The sequence below is a fragment of the Salmo trutta genome, chromosome 29 (genome assembly GCF_901001165.1).
Source record: "Salmo trutta chromosome 29, fSalTru1.1, whole genome shotgun sequence".
NCBI classification, from domain to species: Eukaryota; Metazoa; Chordata; class Actinopteri; order Salmoniformes; family Salmonidae; genus Salmo; species Salmo trutta.
Window position 1 is genome coordinate 25,059,590 of NC_042985.1, and position 12,299 is coordinate 25,071,888.

Sequence of the window (12,299 nt, forward strand, 5' to 3'; positions counted from 1 at the left end):
GTTAAACTCCACTCATATCCCTCCCCTCAGTCACTCATCTCCTCCAGCCTCGACCCACTCAGTGTTCCTAGTGTGCCATAGAGACAGATGAGTACCTCTGAAAGTTCTCATCTATGAAAAATGGAGTGTGCAGGCTCCCTCCATCAAGCTGCCTTTCAACGGGAGATTAGAACAGCGGGAATGGAGTGCTCAGGGAGATAACGCGCCTGCTCACAACATCTGTATTGGAACTGTTATCTTCATAGGAAACACATTATGCTGGCAAAGAAAAATAGCCCTCCCTTGCTTGGCCAAGATAAAGTCTTCATAGAAACAGATTTAACTAGGCATTTATAGAGATGTATAGGCTGATATAGAAGTTTAGCAGACTGAGCTCCCATGGTTTGGATAGAGACAGTTTGGCCCTGTGGTTGTGAGTAAGGCAAAGACATAAGTGATCATCAGCTATATTTATTGATGCTCTCAATAATTTCTCCATTAAAATAGTACGAGCCTAAACCCAATTCAAAAACAAGGCAACAGACTGAAACGAATAGTAAGGGAGGGGGCATTGAGATTGGAGGTAAATAGAAAAAGAGAGAAAGAGAGATTTACAGGCAAACTGTAAAAAAAAAACAAAGAGTAGGCTAAGGGAGTACAGTATAAAGGACATTCAGGCAAAATGTATATGCATTCAAATAAATAGTCATATCATATATTCCTTCTATTATTTCCATATGTAATGGTTAACTCACTATAGAATTGCATGTAAAAAATAACAAAAAAACTGCAGATGCTGATGACATCATCAGGTAGCGCCACGCTGCGATAAGGGGTGGAGGGGAGGTGGGGCAAAGTAATGGACAGGTAGTTAAACAGAGTCGGGCAGTTGGGCTGAGGGTCTTGCTTATGCCTTCAAGTGGACATTCACTTCCACTCTACAGATATTGGAGTGGAGGAGGGGGTCATACATGCACCTGGTTATGCCAGGATGGGGACAGTGGGGGGTTGTCAGGGGTCAGAGGGGAAAGATCACAGTGGGGAGTCACGGCAGAGGACGATCTCCAGCTCGGTGCGGTAGAGCTTCCCTGCGTCGGACAGAGCCATGATACTCTTCTTATAGCCCACCAGACCGGTCGAGTCCAACTCCTACAGTAAACGGGGGGCGAAACAGACGTGAGTGCTAGTGCCTCAACCAATGATGTCATTAACTATGGTGTCTACCCTGTAAACAATCATGAGTCATTAGGATGTCCCCAGGATTTCACGAAATGGTCGCCTGAAGTCGTCAGGACTTTGTGTCATGGTCCCCTGGAGGTTTTGTCTAGTTCCTGGGTGGTCCTGGAGACGTCCGTGAGGACGTTTTAAGGTTGTTCTTGGGACGTTGTCTCATGGTCCCATGGAGGTTTTGTCTAGTTCCCGGTTGGTCCCGGGGACGCCCGAAGGACTTTTTTCTAGGACTTTCTTGGGATTTTGGGTCATGGTCCCATAAAGGTTTTTGCCTAGTTCCCGGTCGCAAAGAAACATTTCCTCCCCCCCAAAAAAAATCTACCTTGGGCACACGCAACCTAGTTTCGTTACACATCACCTCTTGTTACTGTTGCCAAGACAATCAAGGCCCTGATTGGTGAACCACTGATCCAGGCACAGCTGTTTGTATTTTGGCAATGCTAGGGATTTACTTATTTCATGACACAACGTCCCAAGAACATGTTAAAAACGTCCTTGGGGACATCCCCAGGACAAACCTGGAACTAGACAAAACTTCCAGGGGACCATGACACAACGTGCCAAGAACATCCTAAAAACATCCCCAGGTCAAGCCGGGAACTATAAAAAGGTCCACCTGAGAATGTTCCCTTGAATGTCCACATCATTCCACATCCTAAGGACTAGTAAAATGAAAGTCCTGAGAATGTACTAAAAAGGTCCTGACATGGTCCTCAGTGACATTCAGGAAACTAGAACATTCTCAGAACGTCAGTGGGATAACGTCGCGCAGAAACCTTTAAGGGACCTAATGGGAAAGTCGCCAAATATCCTCAGGACATCCCCTGTCTGCTGGGTATGGCCCTAACAGTCAATGCAACACCACATCCTGATCCAACAAAAGCTCAGAAGACCATAACCTGTACAAGACCACAAGGTTCTGCCAATCATTCTGATCTTGTACACATTCCAGGTGCAGTATGACATAATCAACCAATCAACTAATCAAAAGATGAGTCAGTAAATAAGTGAAGTCTCTTGTTCTTTACCATTTTGTTCTTGTCATGGAGGTCCTTCAGCAGTGCGTCCAACTCCTGCTCATCGATGTAACCGTTCCCATCCTAGTGGAACAGTGAAAAACAGTGAAACAGCAGAAAGGGGCTGGGCATTTCATATTATATTCTCATTACAAGAACAATCAAACACTCAGATATCCTCCCACTCAGACTATACACAGGCAAGATCAATCATTCACAGACCAACTGCCAATTCAGTCATTACAAAGGCATTAGTATGAGACTCTGGTACACCTGCCTTTCCTACTGTACTGTTTTCTTTGTGGAAGGTTCAGTGGCGTGTATTCATGGATGCCAAGGGAAGCCAGGCTTCCCCAAAATATTTAGATTTTGTCGCTCTGTGTTACATACATTTCCTTCAATAAGGCAAGAGGCTGAAAATAATGTATCTCAACGGAGAAAGCATCCGACCAAACAAACAGCTCCCCTCTGTCTCAATATGTGTAGCGTATCTATCTGATGCTCTCTGGTCAGAAAGAGTGTGACATTGTTGCCGCCCATAGCATTGAATTCAATGGAAGCCAGCGAGCATTTGGCCTCCATTAATAAAAAATAAATTCAATTAAAGTCAATCAGCTTTGAGCTAAACTGAGTGAGCTCAGCAGTGAATGGTCCTGGCGCACCAAAAATAAAAGTGTCAAGGGAAGCCAGTTTGGATTTGGCTTCAGACCAATCACATCACAAGGCAAACGTCATTATTGACAGAAAGAAACTTGAATTGTTGCATCTCGTTGTGTTCGGCCCTTTCATAAATTAGGGATTTGGACTCGTGGTTTTACATAATTCTCTGTACTGGCCAATGACTATAACAGCAATTTTGATCCAACCATAAATTCATACATTGTGCCCCTGGCCTGATAGGATGGAAGTTCAACATGTAGCTAGATGTACGCTCTTAGAAAAAAGGGTTCCAGAGAGGTTCTTTGGCTGTCCCCACAGGAGAACCATTTTTGGTTCCAGGTAGAACCCTTTTGGGTTTCATGTAGAACCCTTTCCACAGAGGGTTCTACATAGAACCCAAAAGGGTTCTACATGAAACCCAAAAGGGTTCTACCTGGAACCAAATAGGTTCTACCTGGAACCAAAAATGGTTCTTCAAAGGGTTCTCCTATGGGGATAGCCGAAGAACACACACACACACACACACACACACACACACACACACACACACACACACACACACACACACACACACACACACACACACACACACACACATATACACACACATACACACACACACACACATAAATAAGTAACATAAATCAGTAACATAAATCAGTAGCCACATCATATTTAGCTTACGTTGATTGGACTAAATCGTTTTTGGTATCTTTTAGTTGTCACTGTATTAGACTAAGAATAGGTTATTAGATGACGTTGAAGTTGAAACTGTGCTGGAATAGTGGAGGCAGCTTCTGTTTTCTTTGTAACTTGCAGTAACTCTGTGGTTCTAAATCAATAGTTGTTTAGTAGTCCAAAAATGTGGGAAACATTACCTTGCTTGACCATGCTGTAGGTCATGTAACTGTTACATGCAATGTGTTTCTGGACTTCACTGGACAGATGTTGCTCTCCGGTTTTGTAATGAAACAAATGTGTGGTTGAATTTGTTCTGCCACTGTGTCTTCTTATTGTCTTGGCATTAGGCCTATATATCACGGTGGCAAGGCATATGAACTAACAAGTTATAGAGCAAACAGTGCAGATATCACAAAACATAGGTTGTAATATGGCTTTTTTTCCTGGATTGGCTTCCCCCCTGATTTTACCCACCCACCGCTACTGGGAAGGTTACCAAGGTAACACTAACAAAATAATTGATACAGACGCAGGTGTGTCTCTGGAGTATTTACCTGTGCAAGAGATCATTTGCATGGAGCTAGTAGCTTGAGTGACAGGGATACAAGCAATCTCTCTCACACACTCTCCCACCTACACACCCTCCCTGCAAATATGTCTATTGTGCTCATTTACCTTGTCATAGAAGGTGAAGATTACATTGAACTGCTCTGCTGAAAGCTTGCATCCCTGGAGAGACAGAAAAGACAGGGAAGGGAAAATAAAAATATCATATATATTGTACATGATATACAGTTGAAGTCGGAAGTTTACATACACCTTAGCCAAATACATTTAAACTCAGTTTTTCACAATTCCTGACATTTAATCAGTAAAAATTCCCTGATTTAGGTCAGTTAGGATAACCACTTTATTTTAAGAATGTGAAATGTCAGAATAATAGTAGAGAGAATGATATATTTCAGCTTTTATTTCTTTCATCACATTCCCAGTGGGTCAGAAGTTTATATACACTCAATTAGTATTTGGTAGCATTGCATTGAAATTGTTTAACTTGGGTTACACATTTCGGGTAGCCTTCCACAAGCTTCCCACAATAAGATGGGTGAATTTTGGCCCATTCCTCCTGACAGAGCTGGTGTAACTGAGTCAGGTTTGTAGGCCTCCTTGCTCGCACAGACTTTTTCAGTTCTGCCCAAAAAATGTCCATGGGATTGATGTCAGGGCTTTGAGATGGCCACTCCAACACCTTGACTTTGTTGTCCTTAAGCCATTTTGCCACAACTGTGGAAGTATGCTTGGGGTCATTGTCCATTTGGAAGACCCATTCGCGACCAAGCTTTAACTTCCTGACTGATGTCTTGAGATGTTGCTTCAATATATCAACATCATTTTCCACAGTAATGGGGTGGGGTGTGGGGGTGGGGTGGGGTGGGGTGTGGGGGTGGGGTGGGGTGTGGGGGTGGGGTGTGGGGTGGGGTGTGGGGGTGGGGTGGGGTGTGTGTGTGGGTGGGGTGGGGTGGGGTGGGGTGTGGGGGTCAGGTCTCACCTCGAATTTGAGCAAGAAATTTTCCTGAACTGGCAGCAGCCTTAAATGAGATAAAAAAAACAATTGTTCACATTCAGATTCTTTACTTCAAAATGGATTCAAGTATAACACAGAGAGTCTCTCTAGTGAACAAGACACACATACACTCACCTGGCCATTTCAGACAGGCCCAGTTTCCCATCACCGTTCAGATCAAACATCTTCAGCTGGAGAGTGAAATACAACAGTGAGTGGCGTAACATTACTACACAGTGTTAAACCTGTGTGTTTGTGTACACATGTACAGTATGTGTGTCACACTCACGATTGTTTGTGTGTATTCGTTGAGTTTCTTGTCATCGTAGTGTCTGTTGGCCTTCTTCAGAAGATCTGACAGGAAACCCTGAGGAAGTCAGATCCTCGTTACCCCACTGGTAACTGGCTCAATGACCCAAAATTAAAGTTTTAAGATGAGTGCTCAGGGGTCCTCCTCTGACAACAAGCACAAGTCCTTGGAAATTGACTAATGAAGGTTATGAATGTTTAAAAGCTTGACACATTTGTTTACCTTCAGTTCATTGGCTTCGATGTATCCACTGCGATCAGTGTCATACCTTCGCCATGCCTGTAGACAGAGCATTTTTAACATTTCATTACAGCACAGTACACATGCATTTAAACACAGAGATTAAGAACTCTAAAGCCTTAAAACCCTCTTTACTTTAACAACAAGTGGAAAAGTCATAATGCTATAATCGGTAGAGAGAATGTAGCCAGACGGAGATAGAAGAGGATGAGAGTGAGACAGAAAAGTATATAATTTGTGTTTTAATCTACCAGCTGTCCCATGTCTAGAGCGGAACCTTATCAAAGATGGATGCCCAAACCACATCACCCCTCCCCCCACCCCCCACACTCCTGCAGTAAGCCTGCAACCCATCCATAATGTATGGCAGTCTGAGAATAGCTCCTGTGTTCCCCTCCCCCCCACCCTCCACTTTTAACACGGGGTAGCCAGCACACTGGACCACTGCAAAACTCCTTCCTTCTGTCTATCCTCCCTTCTCCTTACTTTGCGTGTCTCCACCAGCAGAGAACAGTTAAAAGGAGCCCCCCTCCCTCTCTCTCTTTCTCTCTCTAGTTATTTCTAGATATAAAATGCTTTAGACAAGGAGATGCCTGTTTCCCTGATATTTCTAAGCTCTCTTGGGATTGATTCTGTGTATGTGGATGGATGTGTTTTTGTGTTGGTTTTTGTGTATGGGGCGAAGTGCAAAACACCAAAAAGTTATCTGTGTCAGAGTGCAATGATAGCAGGAGCCATCTTTAGTGATTGATATACTGTACAGGGCAGTGGGCTTACACACCCACCCACCCACCCACCCACCCACACACACACCCACAGACAGACAGACAGACAGACAGACAGACAGACAGACAGACAGACAGACAGACAGACAGACAGACAGACAGACAGACAGACAGACAGACAGACAGACAGACAGACAGACACAGACAGACACACACACACACACACAGACAGACACAACTTACCGCCATGAATTCTGCACTGGATCCCACAAATGTTCTGAAACAAAGCAAGAAATTCTCCTCTGTGGGCAGAATCTGAGCTAACTGGAGAGAAAAAGGGAGAGAGAGAGAAAATAAATAGAGAGGATTAGTACACTTGGCTACTAACTCAATATTAAAGCGGATTTCAACAACAACACTGTGTACAAAACAAAGAACATATATGCAGATATACAGTTGAAGTCGGAAGTTTACATACACTTAGGATGGAGTCATTAAAACTTGTTTTTCAATCACTCCACAAAATTCTTAACAAACTATAGTTTTGGCAAGTTGGTTAGGACATCTACTTTGTGCATGACACAAGTAATTTTTCCAACAATTGTTTACAGACAGATTATTTCACTTATAATTCACTGTATCACAATTCCAGTGGGTCAGAAGTTTACATACACTAAGTTAACTGTGCCTTTAAACAGCTTGGAAAATTCTAGAAAATGATGTCATGGCTTTAGAAGCTTCTGATAGGCTAATTGACATAATTTGAGCCAATTGGAGGTGTACCTGTGGATGTATTTCAAGGCCTACCTTCAAACCCAGTGCCTCTTTGCTTGACATCATGGGAAAATCAAAAGAAATCAGCCAAGACCTCAGAAAAAAAATTGTGAATTGTGAAATTGTGGAAAAACTGAGTTTAAATGTATTTGGCTAAGGTGTATGTAAACTTCCGACTTCAACTGTAGCATTAGAGTAAAACATAAAAAGTAAGCAGACATTTCAACAGAGGAGTTTGAATGTGCTTGTGTACAGTATGAGTCTTACTTCTGACATCTCGATTCTTCCGTCTGCATTCTTGTCAAATTTCATCATGAACTCCTTCATTTTCTCTCTAAACGCAGCATGTGTGTGATCCTTGAATAGACAAACACACACACACACAAACACACAGAATAAATCAAAAACAGATAAAACAGAGACTTCCTACCTAACGACTCTCTATGAGGATGAGTTGTTAGAGCATACTAGATCAAATTGTCATTATCCAGTCTATCAGCCTATCTAGAAGTCTGAATACACTGTGGATGATGACAGTCAAGTAAAGTGGACAATTTTATCATTTAAATACAATGTTTAAGGTTGCCTCGACTAGGATGGAGTCAGTCACTCACTTTAAGGCAGGAAGGAAGGAAGGGTACATTTTCAAAGTATTCAAACCCACTCACCACGCCTGTTCCTCTCCGTGCGGTCTCTAGCTGCCGGAAGAAGTTCTCCAGCTCCTTTCCCTCGATGTAGCCATTTCCTGTAGAACATACCCAAGGGTTAAAGGTCATTCCTGGGATCAGTAAACATAATAGTTCATTATGTCTTAATTAATCTTTCTTTGATTCCTCGCATCCTCTCTCCTCACCTCCTTCGCAAATCCCATTGAAGAAAAAAGTCAGGGGAGGGACCTTGGACCTTCTTCTCCAATACAGTTGAGAAGGAGGTGAGGGGATAAGATGCTTGGTATATCACCAAATGTGAATTGAAATAGAACCCTGGTATGTAATGTGTGTTCCATTACTGTAAAAAAAACAGGGTTCAATATAGAGGAATTTTTTAAAAGCCCTTTGCTCAACAAGTAGCTCAATGAAAGTCCAGAACAACGAGTCCACAAGGAGTCCAGAGAGAATGACTGTTTGCATACTCTAAACGATATGGAAACCTGCTGACAAAAACACTCTCATTATCTAGCCTAATGCTACAGTCACACGATATTGTCCATCTGGCCAACACGACGCCCACAGGAGTACAGTAACATAACATTGAGTCACATATATACAGTATATCCAACACACACACACACGCACACTGCTGAGCTCCCTGGTCCTTACTAGGATTAGTCTGATATCCCAGCAAAACCATCAGGCCCAGTATCTGATGGGGATGAGATAGAGAAAGGGAGAGTAGGTCGGAGGGAGGGATTTGAAAGGGCAGGGGCTTAATGTGACTTATTGTGTCATAGCACCATGGGAATAAAATGATAGCTGACCCCACGGGGAAGAAAATCATTGAAAGGGGAAAGCGAGAACTTGATAAGTGTGTGTCTGTGTATGCGTGTATGTGTGTGCGTGCGTGTGTGTGTGTGCAACCCACATGCTGTAGATATTTAAGGCTGATTGAGAATATAACAAGTTCATAATTGTCTTGGCTGATCAGATCTCTAACGATCTGTGCTCTGTGACTTCCCCCAGGTCTGTGCTGTGTGAGTTCCCCCAGGTCTGTGCTCTCTGAGTTCCCCCATTGGGGAAATGAGAGAAACACTCAGAGGCCATCAAACACACACGGGAGAAACACACATCACACACACACATCACACACCCTACAGGCAGATAGAGAAGGAGAAACAGAGAGAGAGAATGGGGAGCGATAGCTAAGAGATGCAGAAATATATATATATATATATATATATACACTGCTCAAAAAAATAAAGGGAACACCTAAACAACACATCCTAGATCTGAATGAAATAAATAATCTTATTAAATACTTTTTCCTTTATGTAGTTGAATGTGCTGACAACAAAATCACACAAAAATAATCAATGGAAATCCAATTTATCAACCCATGGAGGTCTGGATTTGGAGTCACACTCAAAATTAAAGTGGAAAACCACACTACAGGCTGATCCAACTTTGATGTAATGTCCTTAAAACAAGTCAAATGAGGCTCAGTAGTGTGTGTGGCCTCCACGTGCCTGTATGACCTCCCTACAACGCCTGGGCATGCTCCTGATGAGGTGGCGGATGGTCTCCTGAGGGATCTCCTCCCAGACCTGGACTAAAGCATCCGCCAACTTCTGGACAATCTGTGGTGCAACGTGGTGTTGGTAGATGGAGCGAGACATGATGTCCCAGATGTGCTCAATTGAATTCAGGTCTGGGAAACAGGCGGGCCAGTCCATAGCATCAATGCCTTCCTCTTGCCTTCCTCTTGCAGGAACTGCTGACACACTCCAGCCACATGAGGTCTAGCATCCTTGTAGTTTAGCTCAGTGTTGGGAGAAGGTGGGGGTTCTGCATTAGTCACATGACCAAAGCACTGCCCGCATCTGGAGCCTTTAGGTGGATCAGGATGGCATTTACGAATGGGAAGTGTGGAAATTCTCTGGTAATGCTGCTGCAGAACGATATTTAAAAACAGGAATCGCCTGCAGCTCAGAGGGAATTAGCAACATATTCACAGTGGAATTGCTTTGTGCCTGGGGGACTGACAGTGGGGGGGTCAGGTAGATGTTTATTGGGGCACTAGATCTTCTGTAGCGACATTCACAAACATGACAGGCATGTGACTGACTACGCATGGTGTACAGCAAGTTTGCTGATGACACCACGGTTGTAGGCCTGAGAACCAACAACGACCAGTCCACTTATAGGGAGGCGGTAAGTGAACTGGCATTGTGGTGACATCATGACAACAACCTCTCCCTCAATGTCAGCAAAACAAATGAGTTGACTGTTGATTTCAGGAAGCAGAGGAGGGAACATGCCCCGATCTACATCAACGGGACTATAGTAGAGAGTCACTAGTTGTATCTCTCAGTTGAGAGTTAGAACAGTAGAAAACGCAAAGCGCAATTTCGAAATGTGGTTGTGCATCAGCAGTTGTCCTCTTGTTATGTCAGTCACTGACAGCACTCCATTAGCCCATGAAGCTACGCATTTTTAGATTGGTAAATTGGTCTACTCTGCTATATAAATTTGTAGTAATAATTACCAAATTACCGAACGGGAACGAAGGGCACGTGCGCAGTGGCCCTGCCCTCTAGGGGGCTCCCATTGATTTTGTTTGCCACTCTCACTCACGAATAGAATTGCATGAAATTAGTTAGACATTTGCGATAGTTTCTTTTTTGCCTCATGGAAAAATGTGTAGAATTGCAGAAAACCTGCTTTAAAACTGCCACATTTTCTCTATGCCCCATGGTAAAATGTGTAGAATTACAGGAAATGTACTTAAATAATTATCTCCGTGGTCAAGTGGGGAGCCACTCAAATATGTTGCTAGATAGGTGGTAGGCCCCCCAACCAAATCTCGTATAGGGCCCCAAAAGGCTAGGCCCTGTTCATACATTTTCCAGTTATGTTAGACATAGATCTTGTTTCCTTGCACGGAATAATATTTGGTGTGAAGAGTGGAATAATGTATGCACTTCCCAGATATCATAGGCCTATTCTGTACTCCACACACAGACACATTCTGCACAAACCATAACACACATGCACCATACAAGGCCTGTCCTAAGAGTGAAACATCTAAGGTTTTAAGTCTGAAACGCATCATTGACATTGACCCAAAAATAAAATCTATGATTCTTGAAAAGCATGCTCCACTACCCCAGCTCTAGTCCCACTTCATCATGTATGAGACTATGGACACAGATTGGCACACGGATTCGACTTGACAAACCGACACAAACCCGCTTGGCGCCCAATATGTTTCTGTTAACCACCTCTGCCTCCCACAGATGGATCACTGGCATGACATCTCTGAAAAGCCTTAAATGCATTCATGTATTCACAGCAAACAATGAGACCTATTTTTACATTCCACAAACTATAATTTGTTGAATGAGAGTGTGTGTTAACTCTACTGTTCTGTCTGTCTGTCTGTCTGTCTGTCTGTCTGTCTGTCTGTCTGTCTGTCTGTCTGTCTGTCTGTCTGTCTGTCTGTCTGTCTGTCTGTCTGTCTGTCTGTCTGTCTGTCTGTGTGTGTGTGTGTGTGTGTGTGTGTGTGTGTGTGTGTGTGTGTGTGTGTGTGTGTGTGTGTGTGTGTTTTTGTTTGTGTGTGTATGTAATTGCACTCATTCCTCATCCCTGGCTCTACTACTTCTAGGTCCATTCCAGCCCAGTGCATGCCAGGGATGGGTATGGCTTAGTTTACCCGGTGGGCAGATTTAACCCACTGGCTCAGAGAATCCCTGCGCTTGCTCAGGTGTGACTGTTTACACGCTCTAGGTGAGAGGCTGCAGAGCTCAGAGTGAGCGCTATGGGGCGGAAACATGTCAAGTCTGCGCAATGTCACAGACTTTTTGACACATCTATACACACTTCAACAGGGCGTGTTTAGTAGCCCTAAGTACGTCTAAACGGGCCTAGTCCAGCGTTTTGCTGCCAAGCAGAACGTCTCCAACGGCCCTAAGGGACCACCATGGGATGGGGGAGAAAGATTCAACATGCTTTGCGCAGTGCAGAAATGATCGCATGGATGGATTAAAGAAACAGAACGCAGTGCTATACCATGCAATATATTTAAATCCAAAGACGTAAATGAGAGATACTGGGGGTCATGGGATTCAGCAATTCGTATAGCTGTTATAATCACAGTTTATAACCTTTCATGATCACCTTTGAGTGCTGTGTAGCGGAGACCAGCTCTGGCGCACAGTGACGCACACCATACCCGCTACTGGGCCCTCGAGCTGCACCCCATCCCTCCCCCAATGACTGTAAAGGCTATATGGCTATTCCCTATATTCATTCCATCGCTCTCCTTTTCCCCACTGCCACGTTTCCCTCCTCTCTGTCCTCTCTCCCCATCTTCTTCACACACTGCTCCCCCTTCTCCAATCCCCCTTTCCCCCTACTCTCTTTCCATCTCCACTCCCCCAATTCCCCGACCTGACACCGCAAGCT

General features: G+C 43.8%; 1 protein-coding gene across 1 annotated transcript in view; it reads right to left on the reverse strand.

Annotated features, from left to right (window-relative positions):
- Positions 1-430: 430 nt before the first annotated feature.
- Positions 431-12,299, reverse strand: part of LOC115167197 (calretinin) — a 13,039-nt gene continuing 1,170 nt past the window's right edge. The window contains exons 2-11 of the mRNA XM_029721368.1: positions 7,848-7,924; positions 7,447-7,536; positions 6,649-6,729; positions 5,663-5,719; positions 5,420-5,497; positions 5,266-5,321; positions 5,116-5,155; positions 4,242-4,295; positions 2,238-2,309; positions 431-1,128 (exon numbers count right to left, since the gene is read on the reverse strand). Of these exons, the coding sequence (XP_029577228.1) occupies positions 1,012-1,128; positions 2,238-2,309; positions 4,242-4,295; positions 5,116-5,155; positions 5,266-5,321; positions 5,420-5,497; positions 5,663-5,719; positions 6,649-6,729; positions 7,447-7,536; positions 7,848-7,924 (722 nt within the window). The 3' untranslated portion in view covers positions 431-1,011. The remainder of the gene's footprint in view (positions 1,129-2,237; positions 2,310-4,241; positions 4,296-5,115; positions 5,156-5,265; positions 5,322-5,419; positions 5,498-5,662; positions 5,720-6,648; positions 6,730-7,446; positions 7,537-7,847; positions 7,925-12,299) is intronic.